The following is a 17,034-nucleotide window of genomic DNA, read 5'->3' as shown; positions in this document are numbered from 1 at the left end:
GAATGTTATTCATACATGTCGTGGCATCTCTTAACCTTTGGTTTTCTCTCCTGTTGACAATTTTAAACTGCTGCATCATCAAAATCATCATATTCCTCTTCATTTTCTAAACTAAATTGTTTTAAATGCTTCATTTTAAATTGCCCTTAAACGTCTTTGGATGTAGGCTGAGTATCTCATGTCTGTCCTTGAAACTGAAATCTCACATGGAGACAAATTACACAGCAGGCAAACACTCTTTGGCTGTCTTTCAATACCTATAGTCCCATATTGGGGAAATGCAATGAAAAGATGAGCCGTGATCATATTACATGGCTGGTTAGTTTGAGGGACCTGGAAGTTTATCTAGGTTCTAAATAGCCATTCACAAACAAGAGAAAATCTGTAGATGCAGGAAATCTAAACAACACAGACAAAATACTGGAAGAACTCAGCAGACCAGGCAACATCTATAGAAAAAGTACACTGGATGTTTCGGGCTGAGACCTTTTGGCAGGACTGCTGAGTTCTAAATAGCCATACCATATTTTGAGACCATGACCCTTGCTTCCACATCTCACTACCAAGATGTGTAGAAAATAATCCGTTCGTTAAAATATATAACTTGTGCACTGAGAGATAACAGAACTAGATAAACTGGTTGCATCACTGCCTGCTATGGAGTGTTGTAAACTCAATCAGGTCCATCATAGGCACAACCCTCCCTGCCATCAAGGGTATTTTCAAAAACTGGAGCCTCATGAAGATAGCATCCATCATTAAGACTCTTTCCCATCCAGGACATGCTCTCTTCTTGTTACTGCCATCAGGGAGGAGGAACAGGGGCCAGAAGGTGTACACTTAATGTTCTAGGAGCAGCTTCTTCCCCACTGCCATCAGATTTCTGAATGTCATAGAAGCATCGAAACATAGAAAACCTACAGCACAATACAGGCCATTCGGCCCATAATACTGTGCTGAACATGCACTTACTTTATAAATTATCTAGGGTTACCCATAGCCCTCTATTTTACTAAGCCCCATGTACCTATCCAAGAGTCTCTTAAAAGACCCTATTGTATCCGTCTCCACCTCCGTCACCGCAGCCTATTCCATGCACTCACCACACTCTGCGTTTTTAAAAAAAAACTTACCCCTGACACCTCTGTACCTACTTGCAAGCACCTTAAAACTGTGCCCTCTGCTGTGCCATTTCAGCCCTGGGGAAGAAACCTCTGACTATCCACACGATCAATGCCTCTCATCTTACACCTCTATCAGGTCACCTCTCATCCTTTGTTGCTCCAAGGAAAAAAGGCTGAGTTCACTTAACCTATTCTCATAAGGCATGCTCCCCAATCCAGGTAACATCGTTGTAAATCTCCTCTGCACCCATTCTATAGTTTCCACATCCTTCCCTTAGTGAGGTGACCGGAACTGAGCACACTTCTCTAAGTGGGGTCTGACCGGGCTCTTGTATAGCTGGAATATGTCCATGAATAGTTCCTCACTGTTGCAGTCTATCTATCTATCTATCAATCACATTTCTTATTGTGACTTATAATACTTTTTATGTAATGCACTGCTACTGCAAAACAGCAAATTTCACAATATATGTATTTCTTCCTCAATCTTTTTTATTAAGTTTCGAATTGATCAACATAACAATGATAATGATACAAAGAGATCAGGATTACGTTAGTAACGGTTAACGTATACAGACACAGACTCCGAGTAACATACGTAATTTAAGCCTCCCAATCTCTTAGTAACTGAAAATGAAAACGATTGAAAAAATTTTATACAAAGAAAAACTCCCCCTACACTTAAAAAAAAACAAGAAAACAAAACAAAACCAAACAAAGGCTGGGCTGCCATATTTCATCAGTTGAAATCATTATTTGTCATTAACTCCGCTCCTCTATACACAAACAAAAAGTTGTTGGATTCGGAAAGGTCCGTTTACATCATATGAAAATGTTGAATAAATGGCCTCCAAGTTTCTTCAAATTTAACCAAAGGATCAGTACCACTCCTAATTTTTTCCAAGTTTAAACATGTTATAGTTTGGGAAAGCCATTGGAATGTAGTAGGGGGATTAGAATCTTTCCATTTAAATAAAATGGTTCTTCTGGCTATTAATGTAACAAATGCAATCAAACGGCAAACTGAAGGAGATAAATGACTGGAGTCCATCACTGGTAATCCAAAAATTGCAGTAATAGGATGAGGTTGTAAATCAATACACAAAACTACTGAAATAATGTCAAAAATGTCTTTCCAATATTTTTCCAAAAGAGGGCAAAACCAGAACATATGTGTCAATGAAACTACCTCAGAATTACATCTGTCATGAACAGGATTTATATGGCAATAAAAACAAGCTAACTTATCCTTGGACATATGGGCCCTATGAACCACCTTAAATTGTATCAAAGCATGTCTAGCACACATTGAAGAAGTATGAACTCGTTGGAGAATTTTCTCTCATTTCTCTATAGGTAAAGATACCTGAAGTTCTCTCTCCCATTCATTCTTAATTTTATCAAATGTACCTAGATGTATTTTTGTAATTAAATCATAAATAATTGCTATTAAACTCTTCTGATGGGGGTTTAAACCTAAAATTTTTTCTGTAATTTCAGTTTGATGTGGTATTGGAGAAATAGGTAAAATAACTTTCAAAATGTTTCTAATCTGTAAATATCTGAAAAAATGTGACCTAGGCAAATTATGTTTATTAGACAACTGTCCAAAAGACATGAGACAATTATCCATGAATAAATCACAAAAACATGTTATTCCCTTCGTTTTCTATAAAAGAAAAGCTTGATCAGTTCTGGATGGTTGAAAGAAAAAAATTGGATATAATAGGACTTGATAGGATAAATTTATTCAATCTAAAAAATTTACGAAATTGAAACCATATTCGTATTGTATGTTTAGTTATTGGATTAATCGTTTGTTTAGTAAGTGCAAAGGGAAGTGAAGCCTCTAAAATAGAAGCCAATGAGAACCCCTGTACAGACTCACACTCGAGGTTCACCCATCGTGGACATTAAATTTCATCCAAATCTTGTGTCCAGAACATTAGATACCAAATATTAATGCCCGGTGATAGAATCCAAAGTTCAGCAATGCCAAACCGCCATCCTTTTTTGATTTCTGTAAATATTTCTTTCTTAACCTAGGGTTTTTATTCTGCCATATATATGAAGAAATTTTAGAATCAATAATATCAAGAAAGGATTTAGAGATGAAGATTGGTACCGCCTGAAATAGATACAGAAATTTAGGTAAAATAATCATCTTAATAGCATTAATTCAACCAATCAGTGATAAGGACAATGGGGACCATTTAGTAAGCAGTTGTTTAACATGATCAATTAAGGGAAAAAAAGTTAACTTTGAATAGATCCTTATGCTTCTTAGTAATTTTAACACCCAAATAAGTAAAATAATCAGTAACCAGTCTAAATGGTGATTATCTATAGATTGGAACTTGCATATTTAATGGGAAAAGCTCACTCTTATTAAGATTCAATTTATAACCAGAAGAACTACTAAACTGAGCAAGTAATGATATTACTGCAGGGATGGATTTCCCTGTGTTAGGGAGATATAGTAACAGGTCAACTGCATATAGTGATACCTTATGTGTCCCATTCCCACGAATAATGCCAAATATATTGGGTGAATCACGAAGGGTGATTGCCAAGGGCTCCAAGGCAATATCAAATAGTAAAGGGCTTAAAGGACAGCCCTGTCCTTTACCTTGAAAAAGCCTAAAAAGGGGGATCTGTGATTATTGGTAAGTACAGAAGCCAAAGGTGTATGATATATCAGTTTAATCCAAGATATGAATTTTGGGCTAAAATTAAATTTTTCAAGCATGTTAAATAAATATTCCCATTCAACTCTCTCAAACCGGCGACAAGCGAAATATCACAATATATGTTATGATAATAATCCTGATTCTAATTGTAATGTATCTAAATGTTCAGATCAACTTAATGTTTAGTGTCTCTTCCAGGGTTAGATCTTGAGTTGATGGTCTTCGCTTGCTCTCTTTCACTTTCAAAAGTTCTTTCTTTAACTCCTTATCTCATTTTTCAGGTTGATCAAGATGTTCTAATTACTAACTCATATGAAACAGCAATGAGAACAGCCCAGAATTTCCTCTCAGTCTTCCTCAAAAAGTGAGTTCATGGTAGATAACTGCATGCCTTAAGGTTTCTTGCTGTCGATACTACTTCTGCTTTTTTGGACTTTTCGTATCTTGTGCCTTGCAGTGTTTCCATATTTAGTAAGCAAGTCATACATATTGTCTTATATTCCTTTCAACGAGAGATGACGAGATCTCTTGCTGGTAGAACCTCTCCTTTTAGTTCATTTTAATGAAATACAGGCTATGTGTATGGTTAGTGTTGAGATCAATAATAAATTCCTTCTTGTTTCTTGTAGGTGTGGAAGTAAGCAAGGTGAAGAAGATTACAGACCACTGTTTGAAAACTTTGTACAGGATCTCCTTTCTACAGTCAACAAACCAGAGTGGCCAGCAGCAGAATTACTGCTGAGCCTCTTGGGAAGACTACTGGTAGGAATGTGTTTTGCAAATTGAACGAGCTGCCATCTGTAATTAAAAAACCAATAACACTAATTAAATGCTCAACTGGATGTTTCCAGTCTGGATCATTCCCTTCTCATCCTAAATCTATACCCTCTAGTTTTAATCTCCCCTACTCTGGGGAAAAGACTCTTACTATTAACCTTATCTATGCCTTCCATAACTTTAAACATGTACATAAGGTTACCAGTGTTCCCAGGAATAAAGACCTAGTCCGGCCAACTTCTCCCTATAACTCAGGCTCTCTAGTCCTCATAAATCTTTTTTTCACTCTTCCCAGCTTAGCCATAGTAATGTTGCAGTTACCGTGACGCTATTACTGCTCAGGCATTTTGTGGTTCAATTCCAGCACCAATTCTGTAAGGCATCTATCTGTATATCCTCCCTGCTGAATACATAGGTTTTCCCCAGGTACTTTGGTTTCCTCTCACAGTCCTAAGATGTACCAGGTAGAAACATAGAAAACCTGCAGCAGAATACGGGCCCTTCGGCCCACAAAGCTATGCCAAACATGTCCTTACCTTAGAAATACCTAGGGTTACCCATAGCCCTCTAGTTTTCTAAGCTCCATGTACATATCCAGGAGTCTGTTAAAAGACCCTATCGTATCCACCTCCACCACCGTCGCCAGCAGCCCATTCCACATACTCACCACTCTCTGCGTAAAAAGACTTACCCCTGATATCTCCTGTGTACATATTTCCAAGCACCTTAAAACTGTGCCCTCTGGTGCTAGCCATTTCAGCCCTGGGAAAAAGCCTCTGACTATCCACACAATCAATGCCTCTCATCATCTTATACACCCCTATTAGGTCACCCCCCATCCTCTGTCGCACCAAGGAAAAAAGGCCGAGTTCACTCAATCTATTCTCATAAGGCATGATCCCCAATTCAGGCAACCTGCTTGTAGATCTCCTCTGCACACTTTCTATGGTTTCTACATCCTTCCTATAGTGAGGAGACCAGAACTGAGCACAGTACTCCAAGTGGGGTCTGACCAGGGTCCTATATAGCTGCAACATTACCTCCCGGCTCCTAAACTCAATCCCACGATTGATGAAGGCCAATACACTGTATGCTTTCTTAACCACAAGAGTCAACCTGCAGCAGCTTTAAGTGTCTTATGGATTCAGACCCCAAGATTCCTTTGATCCTCCATGCTGCCAAGAGTCTTACCATTAATACTATATTCTGTCATCATATTTGACCTATCAAAGTGAACCACCTCACAGTTATCTGGGTTGAACTCCATCTGCCACTCCTCAGCCCATTTTTGCATCCCATCAATGTCCCGCTGTAACCTCTGACAGCCCTCCACACTATCCACAACACCTCCAACCTTCGTGTCATCAGTAACCACTTACTACTAAGCTTAAGCTTATGTTCTTTGGTTATTAACACCCCTACCATCGAGAAAAGTTCATAACTTTCTACCTTATCTAGCCACTATAATTTTGTGTACCTCTGTCATGTTCTCCCTTAGCTTTGGGCACTCCTCAAAAAATAAACCCTGCCTAGGCGGCCTCTTGTTATAACTATGATCTCCTATCGCAAGTAATATCCGGGTGAATCTTTTCTGCACTCTCTCTGCTCTGATACATGTTTTTTTAAGGTCATAAGATATAGGAGCAGAAGTAGGCCATTCAGCCCATCAAGTCTGTTCCGCCATTCAATTGTGGTTGATCCAGTTCTTCCAGTCATCCCAACTCCCCTGCCTTCTCCCCATACCCTATGATGCCCTGGCTAATCAAGAACCTATCTATCTCTGTCTTAAATACACCCAATGACTTGGCCTCCACAGCTGCTCGTGGCCACAAATTCCACAGGTTTACCACTCTCTGGCTAAAATAATTTCTCCGCATCTCTGTTCTAAATGGACATCCTTCAGTCCTGAAGTCATGCCCTCTTGTCTTAGAATCCCCTACCATGGGAAGTAACTTTGCCATAGCTAATCTGTTCAGGCCTTTTATCATTTGGAATGTTTCTATGAGATCCCCCCTCATTCTCCTGAACTTCCAGGGAATACAGCATAAGAGCTGCCAGGTGTTCCTCATACGGTGACCCTTTCCTGGAATCATTTTTGTTCCAGATTCGAACATCAACCTCCTTTCTATGTTCTGACATCCAAAACTGCACACAGTATTTCAACTGTGGCTTCACCATCATCATATAAAGCTGTGCTATAATTTTCCTGCTGTTATACTCTTTTTCCCTAGTTAATGAGGGCCAGCATCTTATTTACCTTCTTTCCCATCTTATCAACGTGTGCTGCCACCTTCAGGGACCATTACACCAAGGTTCATTTGTTCCTCAATTCTTCTTCTGCACCTACCATTAATTGTGTGTGTTCTATCCTATTTGACCTTCCGAAGTGTATTCCTTCACATTTATCAAGATTAAATTCAGTCTGCCAAAACTTCTTAGCAGTACTTTTGAACCATTACGATGAAGTATGTATAATCTAATTACCTGGGTTATCACTGTCACCATATAGAATCATAGTCATTCAGCATGGAAGTACACTGCCAGCTCTCATGTTTATGGCAAAATGTGGACAAATATTTATATTATACATGTATCTATAATTTTATTAATCCAGCACCATGGTGTCAACCTACATTTCTGCCTCTCAATCATGCTATGCGTATTGGGTGTGATGAAAAGTGAGGGGCTGAGGGAACTTGTTTTAGACATGGAGTATTAATTAGCTAATCAACTGGGGCATACTATTGCAGAATGTTCACAAGTAATTTGTTCAAATTTACGGAGTTTGTAGATTTCGAAAGAAAGCTTAAAAACAGGAAAGCAGGCAGTTTGCATCCATTGTTTCAAGCACTCCATTCTTCTCCCTCAAAATACAGGTTCACCAGTTCAGTAACAAGTCAACGGAGATGGCCTTGCGAGTAGCTTCACTTGATTATCTCGGAACAGTAGCAGCACGGCTAAGGAAAGATGCTGTTTCCTGCAAGATGGATCGGGAGTCAATTAACCGGATACTGAAACAGGTGGGAGAATAAGTTAAGGTCATTCATGAATGAGGAATGAATAGACAGTTCTGAGGTCGAGAGATCAACAGTGATTGGGATCAGTGGAGACCTTTGGTGATTCCTGTTGAAAGGGGAACGGTCTACTAGATAGACTGGTAATTCCTTTCATTGAAGTAATTCATCTCCGAAATGTATATAATCTCTTGAAATTACATAAAAGAAATTAAAATTATTTGAGGGAAGGAGGAAATATGGAAAGTTCCTCTTGAATAAAATGTTACTGAAGCCACATTTGGAACACCAAGTTTAGTTTTGGTCACCCTGCTATAGGAAAGGCGCAAAGCTGGAAAGAGTGCAAAAGCAATTTACAAGGATTTTACCAGAATTCAAGGGACTGAGATATAGACAGAGGTTGAGAAGTTTGGGATTTTCTTACTGGAACATGGAAGGGGGGGCTGATATTATAGAGGTGTGTACAATTATGAGGGACATAGATACGGTAACTGAACAGTCTTTTTCCCAGGGTTGGAGAATCAAAAACCAGAGGGCATAGGTTTGAGGGGAGAGTTTATGAATCTGAGGGGCAATGTTTTTCTGGACTGGAGGAAGCGAGTGAGGCAGGTAGATGAACAGCATTTAACAGGTACTTGGACAAGTACAAGGATAGAAAAGGTTTAGAGGGATATGGGACAAACCCAAGCAAATGGGACTGTCTTGGATAGGAATCTTGGTCAGCATGTACCAGTTGGGCCAAAGGGTCTGTTTCCACATTCTATGACACTATGACCCTTGCCCCCTCAGCTCCTCCATGAATTACCAACAAGTGTTCAAGGACAGCTTAGACTTGAATTTCTTACAACAGTCTATAGTTAGAAGTAGCTAGGTCTGAATGTAGTGAGATACTCACTTCATAAAATTCAGCAGATCTTCGCTGTCCCAGAAGAATTTTTCAATTCTAGAGCTGGCCTTGTACAATTTCAGATCGTGATCCAAAAGCAAATTGTGATTCCTGGTCCTACTTGAACAAGCTGTCAACGCGAACACAATCTGGTCTTATAGTAGATTATCCCAGCTTCTGTCTTTCACTTAAGCAATTTGTAGCTTTCCAGAATCAATGCTGAGTTCACAAACATTTTTCCAAAACATTGCTGTTCTCATTTATACCTCTATAATCACCCCATCTTTTAGTTTGTTTTTTTCTCTCTTAAAATCTCCCTTTGCATCTATGGTATTTTAGAGAGTATATCTTTAAAATGATTCAGGTGAAGAAGGGGCACAATATCACCTGTGGAAAAAAATTAAGGAAAATCCCAAAGCAAAAGCAAGAAAAGGCCATAAGGGTTCAAAGGGATATAAGTGAAATCTTGTGTGCATATTTACATAATAGAACACAGAACAATGCAGCACAGGAACAGGCCATTTGGCCCACAATGTTGTGCCAAACCAAATAAATTAGTAATCAAATGGCCAACTAAACTATTCCCTTATACTTTATACTTTATTGTCGCCGAACAATTGATACTAGAATGTACAATCATCACAGCGATATTTGATTCTGCATTTCCCGCTCCCTGGATTACAAATCGATAGTAAATATTAAAAATTTAAATTATAAATCATAAATAGAAAATAGAAAAATGGAAAGTAAGGTAGTGCAAAAAAACCGAGAGGCAGGTCCGGATATTTGGAGGGTACGGCCCAGATCTGGGTCAGGATCCATTCAACAGTCTTATCACAGTTGGAATGAAGCTGTTCCCAAATCTGGCCGTACGAGTCTTCAAGCTCCTTCCCCAGAGGGAAGAGGGACAAAAAGTGTATTGCCTGGGTGGGTCGTGTCCTTGATTATCCTGGCGGCACTACTCCGACAGCGTGCGGTGTAAACTGAGTCCAAGGACGGAAGATTGGTTTGTGTGATGTGCTGCGCCGTGTTCACGATCTTCTGCAGCTTCTTTCGGTCTTGGACAGGACAACTTCCATACCAGGTTGTGATGCACCCTAGAAGAATGCTTTCTATGGTGCATCTATAAAAAAACACTATGCCTGTACTATGTCCATATCTCTCCCTTTTCCTCACATTCAGGTGCCAATCTAAATGTCTCCTAAAAGTTTCTGCCTCTACTGCCATCCCAGGTAGTGCATTGCAGGTGCCCACCACTCTGTGCTTAAAAAAAATCTTGCCTCTCACATCTCATTTAAAATTGCCCCCTCTCACCTTAAGCACATGCTCTCTGGTAATAGATATTTCTACTCTGGGGGAAAAGGTTCTGTCTGTCCACTCTATGCCTCTCATAATCTTATACACCTCTATCAGATCTCTGCTCTGATTCAGTAAAGAGAAAAAACGATACAGTTAGGGAATTAATAGATTGGTGTGTTGGATATTTAAAACAAATTTAGGAGGCTCTAGATATCTTTGTGTGCTTAAAGGTGGTTAAGTCTACAGAGCCTGACGAGATGAGTCCCAGGCTACCATGGAGGCAGTAGAGGAATACTGAAATTTAGCCACATGAGAGGTGCCAGATATTAAGTTTATATATATATATATTACTTTCAGATTTTCCCTCAGCCTCCATTGCTCCAGCAAAAACAATCTAAGTTCATCTAACTTCTCCTTACAGCTAATACGCTCCAGTTGAGGCAACATCCTGGTGAACCCTCTCCAAAGTTTCCTCATCCTTTCTGCAGTGCATTTACCAGAACAACATAAAGCTATGTTTAGACCATGTTTGGAGGATTGTGTACAATTCTGGTTACCCCATTACAAAAAGAATATGGAGGCTTATCAGGAAGCCTGGATGAAAGGGTATGTGCTGTAAGAAGAGATTAGACAAACATGAGTGTTTTCTCTAGAGCGATGGAGGCTAAGAGCAGAAGCTTATAACCTTATGAGAGACATGGATAGGGTAAATCACAAAATAGCTCTAGATAAAGGAGATACATTGCTGGCAACTAACAGTAACATATACCTATGTACTGAAGACATGACCTTTTAAGACTGAAAATTGCTTTGGAAATTACTGCAATGAATAAAGTGCTTTTAAGTGATTTGAATACATTAGTGATCTTGTGAATGCTAGATAGACCTTCCAGGTTTGTCAGAACAGACCATCCAGAAGACAAATACGGCAGCTGACACTGGAGCCTAGGAGCTTAAAATCCAGCCCCCCCCCCCCCCCCTGATCCTTGTGCAATCACTGGAGACCTGAGAGCAAAAGTTGCTTTATCAGAGAGCTTTGAGGGACAGCTGTGACCTGTGTTTCACAGAGACTCTCTCACCCCCAACTCTCCTGAAATGGCACTCCAACCTGTGAGTTTTTTGATCCACTGCATGGACCGGACTGCAGCATCAGGTATGGGAAAGTGTGGCATCATCTGCTTTAAGATTATCTTATGGTTCTCAGATGCAGCAGTCCTATCCCCGTCCTAAAACATCTGAGTGAAGTGCTGACTGTTCACCGCCATCACCTCAAGCAAACATCAAGCTGGCACTTGAGGAATTACTTGCCCTAATCAACAGACCAAAGCAATGTAACTTGACAGCAGTTCAAAGCATCACTCGTAGCACTAGAGGGCCCAATACCCGTGACCACTGTTATACCAACATCAGGAATGCCTTCTCACTCCATCAACTGCTCCCACTTTGATAAATCTGACCGCTTGGCTGTGCTGCTTCTGCCTGCATACTGACAGAGACTGAACAGCATAGTAATGATGAGGAAGACTGCAAAGTGTTGGGTGGAAGAGGCAGAGTATTGAGCTAAGGGTTGCTTTGATTCGATGGATTAGACCATGTTCGAGAATTCCATGCAGACTTAAGTACTTCTGTGGATAAGTATGTACCCTCAGAAACACCCTGAGTCTTCCCCTAACTAGAAGCATAGAAGCTCTTACCTACAGACTGAACCAAGAGAGTTATGAGCATTAGATCTGTGGCTTTAAGCTGTATGACCCAGAGTTATGTAGTAAGTCCAGTTATGGGTTCCAGAAGACCATTGTGAGTGTTAAGAGGAAATTTCGGACTAAACTGGAATACAAATGGAATTTGGCAGCTGTGACTATATTACTTCCTACAAGGCAAGATTGGTTAGTATAAGTGACAATGACACAACTCCCAAGTGAGCTCAATGCCTTTTATGCATGCTTCAGATAGGGAGAACTATGACACACCCAAACAGTTTCCCACATCTCCAATTAACCCCATAATCTCAGTTTCTGAGGCTAACATCTTAGCATCCTTGAGGATGGTGCAGACCAATTAGCTGGGGTATTTATGGAGATATTCAACCTCACGTATCTCTGGTTCCCACTGCTTCAAAAAGGCATCTGTTGTACCAGTGCCCAAGAAGAACATTCAGTCATGGCTGACCCTTTTTCCCCTCCTCAACCCCGCTCCCAAGCCTTCTCCCGTAACTTTTGATGTCCTGTCCAATCAAGAACATATCAAGCTCTGCCTTAAATACACCCATCATCCTGGCCTCCACAGCTGCCTGTGGTAATACATTCTACAAATTTACCACTCTCTGGCTAAAGAAATTTCTCTGCCTCTCTGTTTTAAATGGATGCCGCTCTATCCTGAGTCTGTGCCCTCTTGCCCAGTCTCTCTCACCATCTTTCCACATCTACTCTGTCTGGGCCTTTCAATATTCGAAAGGTTTCAATGAGATTCCCCCTTAATACTTCTAAATTCCAGTGAGTATAGACCCAGAACTATCAAACGTTCCTTGTATAATAAACCTTTCATTCCCGGAATCATCCTTGTAAATCTCCTCTGGACCCTCTCCAATACTAGCACATCAGTCTTTGATGAGGGGCCCAAAACTGTTTACAATACTCAAGGTGAGGCCTCGTCAGTGCCTTATAAAGCTTCAATATCACATCCTTGCTCTTGTATTCTACACCTCTTGAAATGAATCCTTACCACTGACTCTGCTGCAAGTTAGCCTTTAGGTTGTTCTGCACAAGGACTCCAAAGTCCTTTTGCATCTCAGACTTTTGGATTTTCTCCCGGTTTAGAAAATAGACTGGACACTTATCTCTACTACCAAAGTGAATGACCATTCATTTTCCAACATTGTATTTCATTTATCACTTTCTTGCCCATTTTCCTAATCCGTGTAAGTTCTTCTACAGCCTTCCTGTTTCCTCAACATGATCTCCCTCCACCTGTCTTCATATCATCTGCAAACTTGGCAACAGTCATCTATTCCATCATCTAAATCATTGATATACAGCATAAAAAGAAGCAGTCTCAATGTCGAACCCTGCACAACACCACTAGTGACTGACAGCCAACCAGAATAGGATCCTTTTATTCCCACTCGCTGCCTACTCCCAATTAGCCAATGCTGTAATCATGCCAGTAATTTTCCTGTGGTACCGTGGGGTCTTGGTAAGCAGCCTCAAGTGCTATACCTGCCCCTATACCTCCTCCCTCACTACCATTCAGGGCCCCAAGCAGTCCTTCCAGGTGAGGTAACACTTCGCCTGTGAGTCTATTGGGGTCATGCACTGTGTGGCCTCCGGTATTTCTTTCTCACCTTATCTTGCCTGCACAGCCTTCCCCCCCCCCCCACCCCTTTTCTTACTTCCATGGCCTTCTGTTCTATCCTATCGGACTTGCCCTTCTCCAGCCCTGTACCTCTTTCACCAGTCAACTTCCCAGCTCTTTACCTCATCCCTCCCCCTCCCAGATTCACCTGTCACCTTCCTCTCTCCCCTCCCCCACCTTTTAAATCTGCTCATCTTTTTTTTCCTCCAGTCCTGCTGAAGGGTCTCCGCCCGAAACGTTGACTTCTGTACTTTTTCCATAGATGCTGCCTGGCCTGCTGAGTTCATCCAGCATTTTGTCTGTGTTGCTTATGTAACCCTCAGTTCGACTAGTGGCTTAATCTAGGGGATGATGGCCCCCGGCCCGGCCATGTTTGGATGGATGCTGCGCGATGTGTCCCTGTTACAAATCAGTACCACGAAATCACAAACAGTACACATTATGCGATTAAGCGATTTAGCTTTATAATTCTTAATTTGACTATATGGTTAGTAAAGAAAAAAAAGAAAAGGATCCATTCTCATGAAACAGTCTAATGCGCAAACGTTGGAGTTCACAGTTTTGCCCATTTGTTCCCGTCGTCCTCTGAGCGTAGCTGATGCTTGAACCCTCGCTCCTCAGTCCACTTTGTCCGGCAGTCTAGCAACTGTCTCCATTCGCGTCCTCTCTCTTCATCTCTCCCTGACAAGAGATTGCAAAAATCCATCTTCCAGACCCAAAAGAAAGAACAACACCTCTCATACATTCCAAAGTCCCCGCTATCTCCACTCATAACGCAAACATTGCTGCTACATAGAAACCATTACTTTAGCCTTAGCAGCGAAACGTTACAGGGAAGCCATTACATTAGCAGTGAAACCTTACAGCGTGTTACACTTGAATATCCAGTATCTGCAGATTTCCTCTTCATGTGTGTCACTTTGTCAAAGGTCTTCTTAAAGTCCAAATGTACTACATCCACAGCATCCCCTTTATCCATCCTAGGTGTAATCTCAAAGAATTCCAATAGGTTCGTCGGGCAGAATTTTTGCTGAAGGAAACCATGCTGACTTTGTCCTATCTTGTCCTGTGTCACAAACTCACCCTTGACTCCAGCATCTTTCCAATCACTGAGGTCAGGCTAACTGGTCTATAATTTTTTTTCTGCTCCCTTCCTCCTTTCTTAAAGAGTGGAGTGACATTTACAGTTTTCCAGTCCTCTGGCTCTATGTCAGACTCCAGTGATTTTTGAAAGATCATTATTTATGTTCCACAATCTCTACCCTTCTTGATGACCATAAACTCAGGTGCATCTCAAGGCTGATTGCTTAGACCCCTGCTCAACTCTCTATATATACAGCTCCAATGCCACATACAAATTTATGAATGACACCGGGACAAATCACAGGTGGTGATGAGTCAGTGCACAGGAATGAGATAAGATACCTATATATTCCAAAAATCAGAGGACAAATTGAAAATGGTAGAAATCTGGAACGATAAATGCCCTCAGACTTTTGCCACCTTGTCAATTAATATTATTTTCAAGTTTTGCTTTCCCCCATAGACTGAATCTATGTGTGATTATAGTGGTTGACCTTCTGTGTGTGAGTTTATCAATCTGAGTTTTGCCAATAATGGTTTAAATCCTACAGGTTTCAGGGATTGAGGATGAAGTACAACAGCTACAGAAGGCATTGCTGGATTACCTAGACGAGAATACCGAGACTGACCCCTCACTAATGGTAAGTGAAATCTAGTTCAAAATAGAATTGAATTGAGAACAGACATGTTTTCCCAGGGCATCCAGAAGTGAGAGGGATAAAACATAGAACAATGCAACACAGTATGGGTCCTTCATCCCACATAGCTGTCCTGATTCGTATAACCTGCTCCATCATCAATCTAACCTTCCCTCCTACATAACCCTTCATTTTCTTTCATCTAAGTGCCTACCTGTGTCTCTTAAATGTCCCTATTGGGTCAGCCTGTATCAATGCATTCCAGGTACTTACCGCTCTCTCTGTTTAAAAAAAAACATACCTTTGACATCACCCCTAAACTTTCCTCCACTTGCCTTAAGAATGTCCTCTGGTCTGTAAATTTTTTTTTGCATAGTGTGTGATAAGCTGGAATACAATGCCAGAGGAAGTAGTGGAAACAGATGCCATCACCATATTGAAAAGACATTCAGCTAATCACTTCAATAGGCAAAATATAAAGGATACAGACCCTACCTGGGCAAATATAAGGGCGAACTGGTCTTCATAAGATGTAATGGGCCAAAAGACCCATTTTCATGCTATGCAAGTCAGAGACTGTTATGACTTTATATTCTTCATTAGAATATAGAACAGTAGAGCATAGGAACAGATCCTTCTGCCGAACCAAATAAATTTATAATTAAAAAGGCCACCTAATCTAATCTCATCTGCCTATACAATGTCCATATTTTAGATAGGTTTTCATCTTAGCCATTCTGGCCTGCTCTATGGTTACTGTGGTTTCTATCCTGAAATATAATAATATGACATGGACACGTACAAGAACATAGTTCAGCACAGGAACAGGCCTTTTGATAACCCTGCCGATCCGAATTAATCTCATCTGGCTGTACATGATTGACATCCCTCCATTCCTTGGTTACATACATGTGTCTAAATGATCTTTAAATATTTCTGTTATACCTGCATCCTTCAATTCCACTGGTAGTGTATTCCAGTCACCTGCGCTCTGTGTAAAAATAAACTTGCTTCGTAATCTCCCTTAAACTTTTCCCTCCTTTCTTCTATGGTCAAGCCAATTCTGAATTAAATCTACCAAGTTTCCATGGATCCCTTGTGCCTTAGTTTTCTAGATTACCCACCATGATGGACCTTGTCAACAGCTTTCCTAAAGACAATGTAGTCTGACTAGCTATAATAAATACATGCTTTCTGAGAAGTGAGTAGACCCAAACCTTCAGAATCTTATCCACTAATTCCCCTACCACTGATTTAAAAGTCACCAACCTATAATTTTCTGGTGGTCCATTGCCCTTCTTAAACGGAGGAATAATATTAGCTATTCTCTAGCAGTCTTCTGGGATTTCTCCTGTGACTGAATAGAATACAATGATCTATCAAGATTCCAACAATCTCCTTTCCTGCCTCTCTTGCATTCCATAAAGCCCTTGGGATATGCTACCTTCCTGCTCTTCAAGAAACTAAAGCTGAAGGGCCTGAACTCTTCTATGTTCTATCTCCTCTTCCTCAATATCAACATGCCCTACAATATCCAAATATTTCTCCATCATCTCACTCTCCTCCATGTCTTTGTCCTTGGTGGATATTGATTTAAAGTGCTTGTTTAATACTTTACTCATTTCCTTTGGCTCTAACTTCTCCCTAGTTACCCTCTTGTATGTAATGTAAATATAAAATGCCTTGGGATTCTGTTTAATCCCACTCCACAAGGATATTCCATGGCTCTTTTTAGATCACCTAATTCTTGTTTAAGTTCTTTCCTGCTTCCTTTATACTCTTAAAAGGTTCTGTCAGATTTCAGCATCATAAACCTTACAAATACTTGCTTTATCTTTTGTCATCTAGAGTTCCCAATCCTTGACATTTTTGTCATTCTTCCTCAAAGGAGCATGTTGACCCTGTATTCTGACCAGTTGGTCTTTAAACAACTCCTATATGTCAATCTTAACATAGCATTTATTTAAGGACGGTAGCTACTTGGAATTCCTGAACTACCTGTTACCTTTGGTGGCTTCTCATTCCCTTCCTTCCTGTGCAGTCTTTACCTGAAGTCTGACCATTTTACTAACCACGTTACCCATGTATAGCTCAGCATTGCAGACACTCGCTGGTAAATCCATATTGCAGCTCCATGATCAGCAGCTGAATCCACCCCCTGCACATGTGATC

General features: G+C 40.6%; 1 protein-coding gene across 4 annotated transcripts in view; it reads left to right on the top strand.

The window, feature by feature from the left end:
• Positions 1–17,034, top strand: part of LOC134347278 (nipped-B-like protein) — a 518,044-nt gene that overhangs the window by 330,924 nt on the left and 170,086 nt on the right. For all 4 annotated transcript variants that reach the window (XM_063049674.1, XM_063049675.1, XM_063049673.1 and 1 more), the window contains 4 exons: positions 4,096–4,178; positions 4,444–4,576; positions 7,468–7,611; positions 14,776–14,865. In XM_063049674.1, coding sequence (XP_062905744.1) covers positions 4,096–4,178; positions 4,444–4,576; positions 7,468–7,611; positions 14,776–14,865 — 450 coding nt within the window. The remainder of the gene's footprint in view (positions 1–4,095; positions 4,179–4,443; positions 4,577–7,467; positions 7,612–14,775; positions 14,866–17,034) is intronic.

This window comes from Mobula hypostoma, chromosome 5 (assembly GCF_963921235.1).
Source record: "Mobula hypostoma chromosome 5, sMobHyp1.1, whole genome shotgun sequence".
Lineage (NCBI taxonomy): Eukaryota > Metazoa > Chordata > Chondrichthyes > Myliobatiformes > Myliobatidae > Mobula > Mobula hypostoma.
Note: the sequence above shows the minus strand (reverse complement) of the source record. Positions and strands in the feature narration are given on the sequence as shown.